The sequence below is a fragment of the Myripristis murdjan genome, chromosome 4 (genome assembly GCF_902150065.1).
Source record: "Myripristis murdjan chromosome 4, fMyrMur1.1, whole genome shotgun sequence".
Lineage (NCBI taxonomy): Eukaryota > Metazoa > Chordata > Actinopteri > Holocentriformes > Holocentridae > Myripristis > Myripristis murdjan.
In genome coordinates, this window is record NC_043983.1 from 16,515,399 (window position 1) to 16,532,176 (window position 16,778).

The 16,778-nt window shown below is 42.6% G+C and overlaps 2 protein-coding genes across 3 annotated transcripts in view; one reads left to right on the forward strand and one right to left on the reverse strand.

Moving 5' to 3' along the window:
- Nucleotides 1-5,047: 5,047 nt before the first annotated feature.
- On the reverse strand, nucleotides 5,048-7,843 carry bloc1s2 (biogenesis of lysosomal organelles complex-1, subunit 2). The gene is made up of 5 exons (XM_030048931.1): nucleotides 7,646-7,843; nucleotides 7,292-7,408; nucleotides 6,963-7,082; nucleotides 6,706-6,810; nucleotides 5,048-5,974 (listed from the first exon to the last, which is right to left on the reverse strand). The coding sequence occupies exons 1-5, from the start codon at nucleotides 7,809-7,811 to the stop codon at nucleotides 5,943-5,945; spliced, it is 540 nt and encodes a 179-aa protein (XP_029904791.1). The 5' UTR covers nucleotides 7,812-7,843; the 3' UTR covers nucleotides 5,048-5,942.
- A 381-nt stretch (nucleotides 7,844-8,224) lies between these two features.
- usp24 (ubiquitin specific peptidase 24) overlaps nucleotides 8,225-16,778 on the forward strand; it is a 37,288-nt gene continuing 28,734 nt past the window's right edge. For both annotated transcript variants that reach the window (XM_030048929.1, XM_030048930.1), the window contains exons 1-9: nucleotides 8,225-8,665; nucleotides 12,657-12,825; nucleotides 13,049-13,116; nucleotides 13,188-13,331; nucleotides 13,801-13,926; nucleotides 14,734-14,769; nucleotides 14,914-14,979; nucleotides 16,196-16,261; nucleotides 16,618-16,692. In XM_030048929.1, the coding sequence (XP_029904789.1) occupies nucleotides 8,387-8,665; nucleotides 12,657-12,825; nucleotides 13,049-13,116; nucleotides 13,188-13,331; nucleotides 13,801-13,926; nucleotides 14,734-14,769; nucleotides 14,914-14,979; nucleotides 16,196-16,261; nucleotides 16,618-16,692 (1,029 nt within the window). In that variant the 5' untranslated portion in view covers nucleotides 8,225-8,386. The remainder of the gene's footprint in view (nucleotides 8,666-12,656; nucleotides 12,826-13,048; nucleotides 13,117-13,187; nucleotides 13,332-13,800; nucleotides 13,927-14,733; nucleotides 14,770-14,913; nucleotides 14,980-16,195; nucleotides 16,262-16,617; nucleotides 16,693-16,778) is intronic.

Sequence of the window (16,778 nt, forward strand, 5' to 3'; positions counted from 1 at the left end):
ATCTTTGCACGTGTGTAACTGCTCACTTGGTGCTGTATAAGAGTTACTTTGTCGTTCTGAGTCGCCCGTCTCATGTCGGGACAGCCCACGGGGCCCTTATACCAAGATGAGTCAGTTCTGTTCCTTTATGGCTTCCGCACACTGATTAGTCATTTGGATGATCTAATGCACACATGCTGAGGCAACAACACATACACAACTTTGTACAAGCATGCACACACACATACTCACACGTACGCACAGACACCACGCAGAGCACAAAAGCTGTTTTTGGGCAAATTCTGAGTTTTCCGTCAACCCAAAACTAAAACATTATATTCCCGGTACACAGGATATGACGTGATAACAAAGCCATGATCTGTGTCGCCTCTGTCAAGCCTAATTATCCCTGACACATGGGGGTCAGAGCCATAGATCACCACCATTACAAGCAGCATTCATAAGTACATCCAAACTGTTTGATACCAACAATGGCTGTTTGGTACGAGTATTAGAAAAGTAAGCAGAGAAGAATCATGTCTAATGTCAAAAAATTCAAAGTTTAGTCAAGCTAAGAGCTGAAAAGCTGAGAGCTGCTTGAGGACAAATATATCCACTCAAAAAGTGTCTTAAGGAAGATATAAAAGAAGGAAAGGACATTATGTCACTGTGCAGCATATGAGCCCAAATTCATGATCTGTAGAAACTTTCAAAATGGTTGACTGCTGTTGAATGGGTTTGCCACCACTCTGTTTATGACCTAGTTGAACAGATTATAACCCCAGCCAGGTGTCGGAATAATTGGCAATTTGTTATATTGTTTAGTAGCTCACATTCGATTATATTGGCTTATGTAAATTTATGTTTGAATGTGGTTCCCATTAGGTAGACTAGGCTTTTATTTGCCACTGCTGGACAGATTCCTGATGTTTTGAGACAACTAATACACACATTGGATTAAAAAAAATGCATCAGTCTGTTGCGTTTTGTTATATAGTTGAATCTCAAACAGCATACGTATTGTGGTTCAGAGAGGGAGTTTCTTTGCCCTTCCAATTGACTTCAATATTAGTGGCACCAAAGTTTAACAACAATGAAGATTTAGAAAGCAGTTGCCATGATCTTATGTCCTTTCCTTCTTTTATCCATTCCTCAAAGTGCAGAGGAAAGTGTAAGTGTCAGTGCATTGTGCAGGATTATTTACTGTTCCACAGCCTATGTTTGCATTTTCCTGTTTAGCCTTAGTCCTTCACCATCTTTTTAAAAGTGCACATATCATTGAAACAAAGTCCCCTTGTGCCAAAACATCAGGATAAGAGAGGCCCATTCTAGACTACTTGCTGGGATATTATGATGGAAATTTGACATGTTTTGTGCATGAAATGTCCTTCCATTTACAGTCAGTTTCTCTACATATGTGCCACACACATAGACAGAGACACACACACACACACACAGATGGCTGTGGTGCCAAAGAGTCTGAGTGGGGATCTAATGGGTGTCTAAGACTGGGTCTGTTTAGACATGGTGCTGGACACGCTGCACATGAAAGGAGGATTCTTTACAAAGATCCCATAATGGGAACAGAAACAACAACAACGCACACAGAGATGCACCAGGGACTGGACTAATATCCAATCTTAAGCAGGATCACACAGGCCAGTTTTCAGGTGTTGTTGGTTATGATTTCCAGCAGAGATAGGCTCTTGAGTCCTCTTTTGGATGAGGGGCTGGAGCCATAGTCTGACACTCTGACTCCCCAACCTGCTGGGAGCGGCTTGGCTTTGTCTCACATCTAGAAGAACCGATGCCCCAGTGGTTCGAGCAGCAATCCCATCTGGTATCATTCTGGATTCATAATAATGGAGTGGTGGTAGTGGTGGTGGACATTTTGATCGTAATCATAATGGATTGCATTCACCCAGCATTGGTCAAAGTGTTGAAATAGCTGCATCTCCAATATACACTGCCTTTTGGCTTAGAGTTTCAAAGGGGTCAGGAGTGGGTGCGTGCAAAAGGTGACACGTAGGTTGTGAGCAAGTGCTTGCACCCACACATATGTGCACAGTTTATGATGAAGGTGCAAGCAGCATAGTGAAGTGAATGAATGTAGTGCCAGTGCTTGACCTCATGTGGCTTTTCTCATAGAAAGTATTTGAAGTTTGACTCAGTCCCTTAGATCTCACATATGGCTCGTATTTGTGCTGAAATACCTCCTAGATATACAGACTGCTTTGAAATGGATGTAAACATGTACTGTTTTGTCATTTATCTCAGGCCATTTGGTTGTCTTCATGTCTTCACTGCTTTAAAGGGGCACAGGTTGGTATTTTAACAAGCCAGAATGCAGTTAGAGTGTCTTTATTCCACTGTGGTCAGTGTGTGAAAAGTGAGAAACACAAAAGAACAGGGATAGAGAGATTTCACAATATCACTAAACTGGTTGACTTGGTCAATTAAGTGGAATGCTAACTTTGAACAGAGTTGAAAAACACAGAACAAATGTGGTTTGAAAATTGCATCGTAAATGTCCTTGTTCTCTCTTATTCGTGTATACTAGTGAAATCTCCCACAGTTCGTGCTTTCTTGTCAGTTACACAACACTGTGGTGTGGCATCTTGCCCTGTTATTGCTAGCTGGCCAGTACTCTACTGGTGACTTATGGAGAAAACAGCTCCTTTACTGCTGCTGCTGATGGACAGGATGTTTGATGCTTTCGCAATCTCGCAGTCACATTTCTGGGCACCTTCTGCAGTCCACAAGGCCAAACTCAAATTGAGGCTATATCATTTCAAAAGACCTGACTTGGAATGATTCCTCTGTTGAATTGTTCGGACCATGTTTGGAGAATACATATTTGAAGCTAATTATATTGAAATATAAAACAAAGTATATGTAATGCAATCAACAGCTTTGTTATGTCATTCTTAAATAACATGCCATTGTATGTGACATACCGAATGTTTAAATATCTCACTCACACAATCCATTGCTGTCTGTCTAGTAGTGCATGGAAAGAGTGTGAAAGTTGCAATACAGAGATTTTTAAAAGCTTTGTATTATTTTCATTGTCTCCTTGCAGCCTATGATGTATTTCTATCTAGCATTAAAATCTTGAATAGGGACCAGCAAAAATAAATCTGCCAAACAGAGTGAAAAAAGGAGAAAAAGGAAAGCAGTTTCTTTCCAAACTGGTGATAAAAATCGCCAGCCCAAAAGTCTCTGGAATAGAGAAAAAGCATATGTTTGCTTGTTATTAATGAGCTAAAACAGGTTTGTTGGTCACTGAGTCCAGCTGAGATCCTCAGTCTGAATTTACAGAGTAAAACATTATTGTATTACCTCACTGATGACAGAGAAACAGACGCCAGTGCTAAACCAGGTGGTTCCTAATGGGTCTGTCAGGTCTAAAGAAACACATTACCTTCTGCCTCTGCAATACTCTGTTCTCCTGCACTTGATCCTCACATAAACAATCATTAACACAGGTACATAAACAGATTCCAGTATGAGCGTAACATTTTCCAATGGACTTTATTGAAACAGAATGCTTCTAAGCCTACAAACAGCCTTAATCTTTAATGTTTATTTGTTGCATATACTCACCACTGAGCTCCATTCACTCTCCAGCTACACTCTGGTACACAAATACACACATCACAAACACAGTGTGCATAAGGTATGTGCACACATGCACACACAGGCAAATGATCCCAATCAGCGAGGATACCATTTTTCAGTTACCAAAACCACCCCGTATTTACTCACTTATTCCCATTAGTGTGGATGATGCTGCAGAGTTAGGTCTTCTTTAGTAACACACACACACACACACACACAAATACACACACTACCTAACCCAGTTGCACGTGGGAACACTTTCCTCATTAGGCTTCCATACAGGCTACACCTCAGAGACACGATTGAGGAACAGCCCTTCCTTAGCCCTTTCTTAGGGAAAATTCAAGATATCTGAGTCACTGGAGGAAAATGGGATGACCAGAGACCCTTTCTTTGGCCTCAACCCATCACAGTTATGCATATTTCATTGTTAGCATGTTTGTCCAATGACCGAGTAACAGTTTCCGCCCATGCTGTCTGAAAACCTCGTGGATACACATATTGGACATGTAATTTTCCACTTGTACTAGTTGTGCATCTTAGGACTTTATTCAGAGTTTCTCAAGCATTTAATAACTGAGAGAGAGTTAAACTATGATTTTTCCGCCATCCTCTCCAGCTAGTTACACTTGACTCCCCTCTGGCACTCCTCTGTAGCTTTCAGAAAACAACAGAAAATCACTTAATAGATCTGATTTCAGTGCCTATAAGGCGGTAAAATAGGGGAGTTGAACTCTCCCTCAGGGCCTTGCAAAGAGGCAGGCAAAAGGAAAAGAGAGAGAGATGGAAGGATCACAGTGCAACAGTAAATACTATTACAGTATGAATAATGAGCTCCCATGCACTGGGGCCTCAACTGGCCTAATGACAGAGATCTGTTTTAAATTAGGTCTCTCAAAAACATACACATATGTGCATACATGTATGGACACGCACAGATATACACAAACACACACAAACAGGGGAGTGAAGTGCAGCAGATCCTGTCGATTCAGATAATCAGTTTCCCAAAGGTAATGGTGTCTGAGTGGTTTTACCCTGGGACAGCTGAAGAGCGATAGAAGAGGAAAAAGACCATCTCTAGACACATGTGAATGCATTATCCTCCCACTGTTTTCTTCAAACTGTCAAATATATGTCCTTTGTTCTCTTCCATGAATATCTTGCTCTCTTCTGATCCCAACTCCCCCATTGGCACTTGGGTGTTTTCCCCAAAAGCTCAATAACATTTGGATCAGTCCAATAAAGCCATACAAGTCCTGCACTAAGTGCTACTAAGATTCAACAACACTCTTTTTCTTGTTTTGTTTCATAAGGATTATCCCACTCACACAATTCAATTTTCTTAGGAGATTGGGATTAACACGATGTAGGTCTGCCATCTGCTGGCTGTGAAATGGCCTAGCAGTGTTGTCTGTCAACTGCTCTGACATTAGTGATGCAGTGATACATAAGCATAGCAAGGTTTATTTCAAAAACCCTTTGAACAGTTTTCCATGTTAACATACCCAACACAGATAAAACACACACTAATTCATTCATATCAAATATCATAGAATTTTCATCAAGTTCATTTCAAAGTGTTCTCTATACAAATATGTGATTTTCAGCTGCCCTCTACACAGTAGCTGTTAGAAAAGTAAAGTCTTAAAAAGAAAAACGCTATGTAGTGCTGTTCATACTGAGCTAGAATTATGGGCAGCTAGAATTTTTTTTTTTACTTTCTCACTGTACATATGAAGCTATTGTAAAGCCATTAGATTAAGCGCACATTCAATTTTCATTCTCCAGGACAAATAATGAGGGAGAATGAAATATGCAACAGTACCTAATTGCAGGTAGGGCTCGGTCTGACAAGAGGTTGGATATCATACATGATATCATACATCAAACCTGGGATGTTTCCAGTAACAACAGATCTATTAACATGCTTCACCACACTACCTATATACTACGCTACAATAGTAATTGTTAGATTCATAATCTGATAGTCTGTGGTGTGTGGTTGTTTCACAGGTGAGTACGGTAAGGAGATATGGTTAATTAAAGTAACAGGCGGATTTCCATATAAAGTGTATCTGCTGTATACCTTCTTACACTTTGAGTACACAACTAATGCCAGAAACAGTGAATACTGGCTTAATAAAACCGAAGCACTGCAGCACTTCAAGTGCGTTGAACTGCTCGTCTTCAGTTGTTTCTATGTGTCAAAGTGGGTTTGGCTTTTTGTTGTTTCAGTCTCAGTTTACACCCTCCCCACAGTTCCTGGCTCTGGCAGAGAAAGGGGAGGCATGGCAGGGTGAAAGACGGTGAGAAAGGCGCTGTAACCGTCACCCTCCTCTTCATCGCTTCTCCAGTTTCTTGAATTTGGCCTCTGCAGAGAGTGGGAGAGAAGAAGAACCCACTGTAGGTAAAAGCTGCACCAAGAGAAGCAAAACTACCCATTTCCAGCAACATAATCTGGATTATCTTGTGATGTTTTGGTAGAGGAGGCTAGATGAGGAATCATCTCTGGTGTCAGAGCGCCATCTGCTGTTTGAGTTCATGACATCTTAGAACATGACCTAATACATGTGGTGGGAATATCAGAAATACCACAACAAGAAGCTTGACACATATTGAACGAGACTACAATAGCACACCAAGACAGGAAGACCACCAAAACATAGATAAATAGCTGATAATGTTACAGCCCAATACCACAGTACGAGGCATAAAAGAATATAACTGAAAGGGGAGATGTTGACTCATCCACATGAAGTTACAGTGGAAAATACTAGGTTCCCAGTGGGTTAGAATACATGAAATAAAACAGGTGGGAAACTGTTAAATGCACAAAACCAAATAATAAAAATAATAATAACAATTTGCTATCATTATGCTATAAGACACATGTACCTGAAAGCAAGAAATTGGCACAAAAACAGGCTGGATAAGGTGCCTACTAAGTTCCAACACATTGCAAGAGTTTAAAGAGTTTGAAGAGTTTGTGACATTTCACACTTGTGATGGTCAGTTAACTACATTGATCTTACTCAGCATATCCTTTTGGGATTAACACATCCCATGCACACGTCTGAATTTTCTGCAGTTTCAATGTCTTACCCAGTTTCTTGGAGTATGTGTCCAGTTTATAGGCAGCCTGTTCAAGAGCAGACACTTGCTCTTCAATCTGATTTATTTGGTCCAAGTAAGGCTGTAGACTTGCATCTGAAACAAACACATAACACTCAGATGTTCACAATGAGGTGGTAGTATCATGCAAAATATCTGCTGAACAGAAATGTGCCTTTACAATAATGCCCACTCTTTCCCCCCTTGTCTCTTTTCATACAGCTGCAGTCTCTGAGTGCCTCACTCACACTTGTTGTTGAGATCCTGCAGGTTACGACTGATGTTGATGCTGATGTCCTTCATCTCCATGTACTTCAGACTGGTCAGCTTGTTCATATTCTCTAAGAGGCGATAGTCCTCACAGGTGGCTGAATAGGGAAATAGATAAAAGGTAATGTGCGTTAGAAAAACCGAGAATAGAGAATTGCGACAGTCATGAAATGCAGGAGGAAGCACCAAGAAGAGAAATGAAAGGGGGGCATAAGCCAAAAAGTACTCTGCCTAAGAATAATCTTTGCTGTGTGCAGGAAAAAGGCTGAGGGAGAACAAAGATGGGCTATGACAAAGTAGCTGAGACCTGTGAGTTCTCCTTGCAGGAAGACAGCCATCTTCTCAAACATATCAGTGCACAGCTCGTTTATGTCAGGCTCTGCAGGCTCCACAGCTTCCTCTGCCGTCTCAACACCACCATCACCTAAACACAAACATTAGGAGTGAGACTATTTCAGCACAAAACAATGTCAAATCTCATTACGCCACATAACAAGAGGCCGGTCATAATTATATCCATCAGGCGCATAAAGCAAAACTATTTCTGTGCTAGTTTCTGCATATTGCAACTTCTTATTGATATCTATGTTATGCTGGAATTGTTGTGGGACTGTTAGCATTAGCCACCGAGCTACGGAAGCTACAAAGAAACACGACTCACTGTTGGTGCTGGGTTTTTTGGGCACCGACAACAGGCTTTCCGCAGCAGGCTCCGCTCCCTCCCCGTGGCTGCTGGAGGCTCCGGCCAGGCTCAGCCCCGCTGGATGGCTCACCGGGACCCTGGAGATGCTGTCCATCGCGGCAGCTTCGTCACCCGTCGCAGCCATTTTGTTCTTCCTTGCCTTGCTCTGTCACATGGTTTTAGTTTGCACGTGATGCGTACCTGCACCCCCACCCCTCACCACCACCACAACCACACACCGCGCCCGCGCAATGCCACACCCTTTTCTTTTGACAGGTGGCTCCGTCACAGTAAACAACAATGTTGAAGACTACAAATGGCAGTAATGTCCATATTCTGAATGCACTCCATTAAGAATGCATAACATCATTAGGCTATGTCTTTCATTGTTCAACATGCATGTCAACCCATGACTCAGTAAATCACGTGCGCTGCATATTCACTTGAGCATATTCAATTCAACAATTCTTGTGCACGAAATCAAAAATTTCATTTCAGTGTTTCATCTTTCAGGTCAGTGGAAATTGGGAAGTGCGGGGCATAGACATTATGGGTGGGTCGGGGTGACGCACTCTACGCAGCTACGGAAACGCTGGGCTCTGTTGTGGGAAGCCATCGTGACAGGTTAGCAGCGGACTGTAAACATGGCGGCGTGCACGGCTACAGCGCCGTGCTGCACACCCCATCACTATTAGTCTGTGAGACGGAGACACCCCAAACATGGAGACCGAAGAGGAGCAGCACATGACGACGCTCCTCTGCATGGGGTTTCCAGACCCCGTCGCAATACGGAAAGCACTCCGGTTGGCGAAGAACGACATCAACGAGGCAGTTGCGCTTCTGACGAACGAAAGCCCGGGACTCGGGTATGGATATGAGCCGATGGAGAGCGGGCCTAACCCGGGCTTGGGGTCGAGTGGAGACGGGGAAAACAGCGGGCGCACCGGGACCGGAGGATTTGACCCTCCGCCCGCATACCACGATGTAGTGGATAGCGAGGTAAAACCAGCTGGTGTTTCTTCTTCCTGAGCATCTACTGAATTATCTCTGGTTTTCCTGGGACAGAGAGAGGGCTCGCCCATTTAACTTAGCAAACTCCATGCTAGCTTAGACACCCAGCCTAACTTAGCTGTCAGAGCAGGGAGAAAAGTCGCGGTATGCACTGTCCAGACAGCAGGGTAAGGTAGGTTGCTTTGTTCATTGTGGACGTAATGATTGGGATATTACCTGCTCATATAAAGCTTTATAAATGGTAAGGTATTGACACATTTAAACTAACCTGCTAGCTAACCTAGCTTCCACTGGCTGCTAGCTGGCTAGCTAGCGTAGTGCTGAACGCGCGAGTAGTTAACTGACCAGCGGTGGTAGCGCGGAGGCTCTTGGGGGAGGGGAGTCACTGATTTCAGCAAGTTAACACACAGGAATCAGCTCAGTAATCTCGTCTCAGCGTCACCCCACGGACATTTATCTGGGCATGTTCATGTTTGATTTACCCGGGGGTAAATGCATCGCCATGCAAGCTAACATTAGCTAGCGTTATCAGTCAGAGCAGCCTCCAGCGTTGCCAGCTGCCGGGGTTGCGGTGTGCTCGACCCGCGAGTCAGCAGCGATTTCGCAAGTGCATATGTTGCCATCTTAGACCATTTCAGTAAATGATTTCGACCGTCAAAATGTCAGTATGTAGTACTGTGATGTCTGTGTGGATGATTTGTGTGTAACGACTGTCGCATTTGATGCTTTCCGACCATGCATGGCTCCCTTGAATTGCCAAGTTTTTTCTCAATCATCCATCCGATGAATTAGACAGTCACCCATATGACAGCTGTCAATTATTTACAGAGGTCACATTCACATGTTCATCTTACCACTCTGTCCCGATTCCCCGTGTCTGTGTATGTGTCTGATCCTCTAGTGCTGTGATACTGAGCCTCAAAAAATACTCATTAACACACACAAGACAAGGAAATACTACTCTGATTTACATCTCAAGATACTTGAACCTAAAGCTATTGGGCTTCAGTGATTTGTGTCTTCAGACCTGTTGCTTTCCAAGATGTCCAGAATAGATTTGAGATGCAGCCAAAAGAGAGCCGTTGTCTCCTTCCATTTGACATGATAAATCATCACAGTGAAATAACTTGCACTGTTTGTTGTGTCACTCTGAATAAGTGGCAGTGATTGTGAGTAACCAAAACAGATTCAAGTGATTAGACAGACCTATTGCTGCAAAAGACACATCTCCCATCCTTTTCCTATCTTCTCTTTTCTGCAATCTCTGTCATCACACCATCACACTTTGACATAAGTTGTTATTGTAATAATAAGTAACACTTGGCATTTACAGTTGGCAGTAAATAACAATAAATGTTTTATTGTAGATCACTGTAAATAGTAAATAGGCTTACTTTTCCAGAAATGCTAATGACAGTTGTATTATGTCACTCAGCATCCCTGACAGGTGCTAACATTATTTTTTCCGTATTCTAGATGTTGAGAAGTCTCTGCATTGGCAGTAGTCCAATTTTAACACTTCCTTGCAGCTAATACAACATGATAAATGTTGTTTTATGTCAGTTCTTGAGCTGTAAGTGTAATTGATTATTCTCCCATTTGTTATTTAAGTAGATTTACAAAATGTTTTTGCCTTTGCATGGAAAAAAGTCTCACTCACACATTACACCTCAGTAGAAAAGTTCTGTAGGAAAGGCTGCTCAGACAGCCTTCTCTCTCTCTGTCTGTCTGCTGTGTTTGTGCTTCAGAGGCGTGTCATAGGTCTTTGGCCCCATGTTACTCTCCTAAATATAGCCCTGCAGTCTCCCTGACACACACAAACACGCTGCAGTTTTTGCAGGGGGTCCCAGAGGGGTTGTGGGGTGCATAGTAACAGACTGGCGCTGAGTTACCTCGACAGTCCTGTGCAACTGCACATGCACATTGTTCCTTTGAGAGCAGAGCTTGTTCTCCTGTGGCTTCAGGTCCCAAAACATTGAGATCACTGCAGCTTATCTGCATGCTTTGTTCTTTTGTTTAATATTGGTAGGACCAGTATATTCTAAACAAAGTGCAGGAAATTCCTTTTTCCTGATGCTGTGTGAATTAAAACATCATGTTTGGGACACCTAAATGTTAGGTTAATGGTCAGTGATTTCTGATAATTATAATTCTGCATGCAGTGAAATGTTTCTCCACAGTTACTCTTTGACCTCAGTGTTTTTCTAAGGTGAATGCAGGGTTCATCTCTTCTTTTCTCCGTCCCTCCTCTAATCTATGATCCATCTCTCATCTCTAGAGAGGAGAGGATGAAATATGTTGTCTCTCTATTGCTTTCTCCCCCTGTCCTTTTTCTCCTCTTGTCTTTTCTCATCTGCTGAATTCATCATCATGCATCTATCTATATATCTATATATCTATATATATATATATATATATATATATATATATATATATATCAATATGCACTGCAGTATGTGGGGCATCATGGACTGAACATATTGACCATTACATATGCTAATATGTGGAAATATATTCAAAAAGGTAAGGTTGAACCTAGCTGCATTTTGCTGTATTATATTTATACAGGACAGTAGTTTCAGGCAGAATGGGCAAATGTATTATGGCATCTTTATATATAACATAACTACAGTAATAAGATAATTTTGCACCTCAGAGAGCAGATCAGAACAGCATTGTGTACGGTAACTTAAATAGGGCCAGTAAGGCACCAGCATAAATCATCAGTCGATTTCCAAGTAAGGCTTGCAGGCTTGCTTGAGTGTTTTCTTCAGTGATTTGGGTTGGAGAGGCGTTCCACTGGGCAGCAATATTTCAGAGGAGGGAGTTCTGCAGTTTAATCATGAATATTTAGACCACTTCATGAATATGCAAACAACTTTATGATGTAAATAATTTAATAATCCTTTGTCTGCTGTTGCTTTCACCACACAGACTCCCAGACTTTTACTACTGCTGGCCATTTTGTTTTCTCAGCAGTCGTATGCTGAGCCAGAGGTTGCCGTTTTCAACCATGAATTTGTCTGTCTCTCTCTCAAACATACACACACACACACACACACACACACACACACACACACACACACACACACACACACAACCAAATAATTGGAAAATGCACAAAGTTTTAAAGAAGACTTTTCCTGCAGAAATCAGACCAGGTGTTTAATTTTTAAGCGTCCCTTAAGTATGTATGAAGGAAGATAAAATTGGAATGGTTAATGAAATTGAATTGATTGTTTCAATTAGGCCTCAGTTTTCAGACATTTGGCTAACAAAACAGGTGGCATCGTGGAGGCAGCGTGGCTTGGGAGGTAGCGTGGTCGTCTGGGAATCAGAGGGTTTCCGGTTCAATCCCCGGCTCCTCCAGTGTATCGAAGTGTCCTTGAGCAAGATAGTGAACCCATTCCTGATGGACCTTGTATGGTAGCCTCTGCCATCAGTGTGTGTGTGTGTGTGTGTGTGAATGGGTGAATGTGAGGCAAACATTGTAAAGCTTTGAATGGTCAGTAGACTAGAAAAGTGCTATAGCAATGCGGTCCATGATCATTACATCGGAGTGTAATATGCTGTCACACACAACTGTACTGATGTGATCACAAAGTAGAATTGCACAGTGAAACACTGGAGAGACAAGGGCATGTTTTTGAGATTCAGGAGAAGTGCATAGGCGGGGAGACAGGGACAGAGAGATGCAGAAATGAAGGGCAGATTGTGGTGGAGGGGACACGCCTTCCAAATGACTGCTATCACTCTTGTCCCGGAGGGAAAGAATCAAGCATCATCCTCACTGATCTTGCCACTATCATTGCCAGAAGCCATTAGTGTTATCCTAGCATCCATTTAACAGCTGCAGAGGACAGTCGCCCCATCATTAGACAACAGTGGGACATGCAGGGACCACTTGTTTTGAGAAAAAGGCACCCAGTGCATTTGGTTGTAATTTCATTATGTGTATGTTTTTGCTCTTGTGTTGCAGAGGAACAATGATGAGAATGGGAACTGCTCTGGGGGAAGCATGGAGTTCCCCACCACCAACCTGTATGAGCTAGAGAGCAGAGTCTTCACTGACCACTGGTCCATACCTTACAAGAGAGAGGAGTCCCTGGGCAAGTGTCTCATCGCGTCCACCTGCCTTGCCCGGCACGGTAAGACTTTTTGTGGGAGGACAATCTTCATTTGCATATCTGAATATCTATTATTGTTACTATTACTATGTGGGTGGTATGTTTTGTTTGGACCATGGGGTGCTTTTCACATGTTGTTATTTTGGACACTGGTGTTACATGCCTCAATCTGTAGATATCCCATTAGAGCCAACTTCTTTGTGAATTAACATGAGAAATAAACTTTTCCTTTTTTCACTGTCAGGTCTCACTGATGCTGATGAGAACTGCAAGCGGTTCATGGACCGGTGCATGCAAGAGGCCTTCAAAAAAGTGAGTATCAGAGTGCTTGATTAATTAATGTGTATTTGCAATGACCTTCTCTTGCCTGTCTGTCTCCATAGCTGCTGACCAGCAGTGCAGTCCATAAATGGGGGACTGAAATCCACGAGGGGATCTACAACATGTTAATGTTACTGGTGGAGCTTGTGGCAGAGAGAGTCAAGCAGGACCCCATACCTGTGAACCTGATGGGGGTACTAACCATGGTGAGGTCTCCGTTGCTCTCACTGTCTCACTTCCTTTTTTTTCTTGATCTCTCAGTTCACTCCTCTCCCTGTCAAATACACATACATACATTTTGAAATATGTTGTTAAAATATGTCTGACATCTGACATAGCATGGTGGAATACCACAGCTCATCGAATTTGTGGATAGTCATAGAAATTAGGAACAGTCTATTCTAGACGTGGGAAGCCAGGGAAATTATGAAATTCCTAAGATAAGACATGTACAAAGTATCATGTTTTTTCAGCCTCATTTTGAAGAAATTAGTAAGTACATGTTAACCAAAAATCATGCATTCAGTTATTTTTATTTACTTATTTATTTCCTGTTGTGATCACATTATGTCCACCCCCTCCAAATAATAAAATGTAAGACCACTGAATCTGCAAAGTGAAAAAAAAATTCAGCTACATAATGTTTTTGCTTTTTTGTCTTTTTCATGCATCAAGGCCTTTAACCCTGATAATGAGTACCACTTTAAGAACCGGATGAAGGCCTGTCAGAGGAACTGGGCTGAAGTTTTTGGAGATGAGGCCAACATGTTCGCCGTCTCTCCTAGTAACACCTACCAGAAAGTAAGGCATTCTCACTTCCACCTGACATCTACTGTACTTCTGCTACTGAGTACTAAGTTTGGTTGGGGCAGATGTAAGCATGTATAGCTGTGCTTCCAAGAAAAGTGTTTGTATACACACTTCCTTGGTAGCCTTTGTTTACAGTGTTTAGCCAAGTCAGAGGGCAGGCAAACAGGTTCTTCATCCCAAAAGTTGTGTAACTGAGCCAGAGGGACTGTGCAGCTGAGCATGTGTGACTGACACACAACAGCTGTAGGAGAACCTAAGACCGCTCCATCGCCCCTTTTCTGTTACATGGTATCGGTTCTACTCGCCGCGGCGCTGCTTTTTTGTTTTCTATTAGGCAAGAGTTTGGGATAGTATCTGGTACCAGATACTATTTTTGGTACCACCTCTGTTGAGGTTCAAAGCAAGATGAGCCATTACTAAAATGTGATGTGAAAACGCTGCGGACCAATGATTGGTCAGAGAAAAATTGAACAGCAAAACTCTGTTGGTTGCTGCTTGTATCTTACTGTCATAGCTAGTTAACTTGTGTCATAGTGGACAAACTATCCATTTAAACTATCCTTTTTTTTTTTTTTTTTTTTAATTAAATCAAACAATCTTGTGGGGCTCTATTAGAGAGGGGAGGACAAACTAGTCAGCATGCCCACAGGCAACCAACAGGTGAGGAGGTACTATCTGGGAAAACAAAATCCAGAGTAGTAAAGCGAGTAGAGCCTATACTTTATAATGGAGTTCCCCACAAGTACATGCTGTCCCACAGCTGAATAAACTGACTGAAAACATAATTGTTTGTTTCAGGAGCCTCACGGTTGGCTGGTCGACTTAGTGAATCGAGTGAGTAATGAGCAGTCACCCAGATATGTCTTCATACATGCCATAAATATCTCAGTGTCACCTATTGCTTGGCCTCATCTCTCTCTCCCTCCCTCTCTCTTTCTCTCTCTCTCCCTCTCTCCCCTCATTTCTTTTCCTGATAAGTTTGGAGAATTGGGAGGATTCACTGCCATCCAGACTAAACTCAACGCAGAGGAAATTGAGATTGCAGTAAGAGCGTCTTCCCTCACTTTCCCCCCCATCCATACAAATGCCCTCATGCTGTTTCTCAATAATAAAATAGAGAGAGCAGGAATGTAGACAGAGGCTTTTGGACAGCCTATATAGGCAAGAGGTCATCATGTTTACCACCACTGCTCTCTTTGTCGCAGGGTGGTGACTGTCTCTCTCCCTCTCTCTCTCCCATTAATACTCACTTACACACAAGCACACACACTCTCTCATCCCCCCGCTGTGCGATGGTTGAAATGCTCTGTTGTGTTGTGTGTTCTGAGGCGTCCTTGTACTGATGCTTCCTTAAGGGAACCTGGCCGGAACCACAGCAGTGCATAGCCATTGATTAAGTGTACACACACACATACACACACTCTCACTCCCTCTCTCTCCCTCTCCCTCTCCATCCATTAGCATGTTAATAGGGCAGAATCTGGTCACAAACTACTGTTTCCCTCCCCAGTGGCAGTGGGAGCTCAGCAGAGTGTGTAAGCTGTCAGGTCCCTGACTCACTCAAAACACAGTAGAGAGAGAGAGAGTGAAAGTGAAAGGAGAATAGAGAAAGGGAGTAGTGCTCCCTCTTCTACCGGCTCCCAAGGGTGATTCATTCATTTGTCTGCTTAGAACAGGAAGTCAAGTGCATGGAAGGAATTCACTGAGTGAAAAAGGGAGGAAGGTGGAGGAGATGGGAGCGAGGTGGTGGATAATGTCAAAAAAGAGAGAGAGAGCGAGAGTGAGGAACACGGGAACCATTCATTAAACTCCACTGATTTGGCACTGAATGACAAATGACAGCTGGGTTCCGCCGTTGAAAATCCACCCACACATGCCTGCATACTCACTCCCTCACACACACACACACACACACACACACACACACACACACACACACACTCATGCTCATGCATTAGTTAGGACACGATATCCCTGTAGTCACAAATTGACCTCCGGCCTAAAAACTTTTCATTTGAGATGATTCAATGTTTCTCTTTTCATAAGCTATCAGAGGTGACACTCAGTAACACTTCCCCTCCCCACAAGCATGAAGGAAGTTTAATGGAGACATTGTTTTCTCATTAAAGAGAGAGAGGTAGAATGAGCAGTTCATGTAACAGCTAATCATGCTGCATTTGTTGTCTAAAACTAGTCTTTTTTTGTTTTGTGTGTCATCAAGCCTGTGTTATTCTGTGCCTCTCCCTATCTCTTTGTGTAGTGTGTATCAGCTCTGGTCCAGCCTCTCGGTGTTTGTGCAGAATACCTCAACTCCAGCCTTGTCCAGGTGAGCGGTCATAACTATAATTACCCCTACACACACTCACACACACACACACACACACACACACACTTAAAGGTTGTGCAGTGGTATATATACTTTATTTGTGTCTTTCTGCTGTGTCAGTTCTACCACTGCCATCTTGCACACCCTCTTATGCTGAAATTCATACATTGTCATACTTAAATTCATGATTTCAACAGGGGCTGGTGTTGAAATGGCTGGTTGTCTATGTTTTATCAGATCACTCTTTACAATGTTCTGGTTAACTACTATTCTAACTCTGTATCCTGTTAATATTTGCTGCTTCAATAGCTCAGCTTTCCCACAAGGACTAAAAACATCTCCTATTGTCTTTTTAGCCCATGCTAGACCCAGTCATCCATAAGATGATCACTTATGTACAAAACCTGGAGGAAAAGGACCTTAAAGACAAGGTAGCTTTTTAGTTTTGTGTCCTGTTTTTTGTCCTGTTTTTTCTGTGCTGATAAAGTGACTCCTGAAGCAGTGTAGTCTTAGTCCT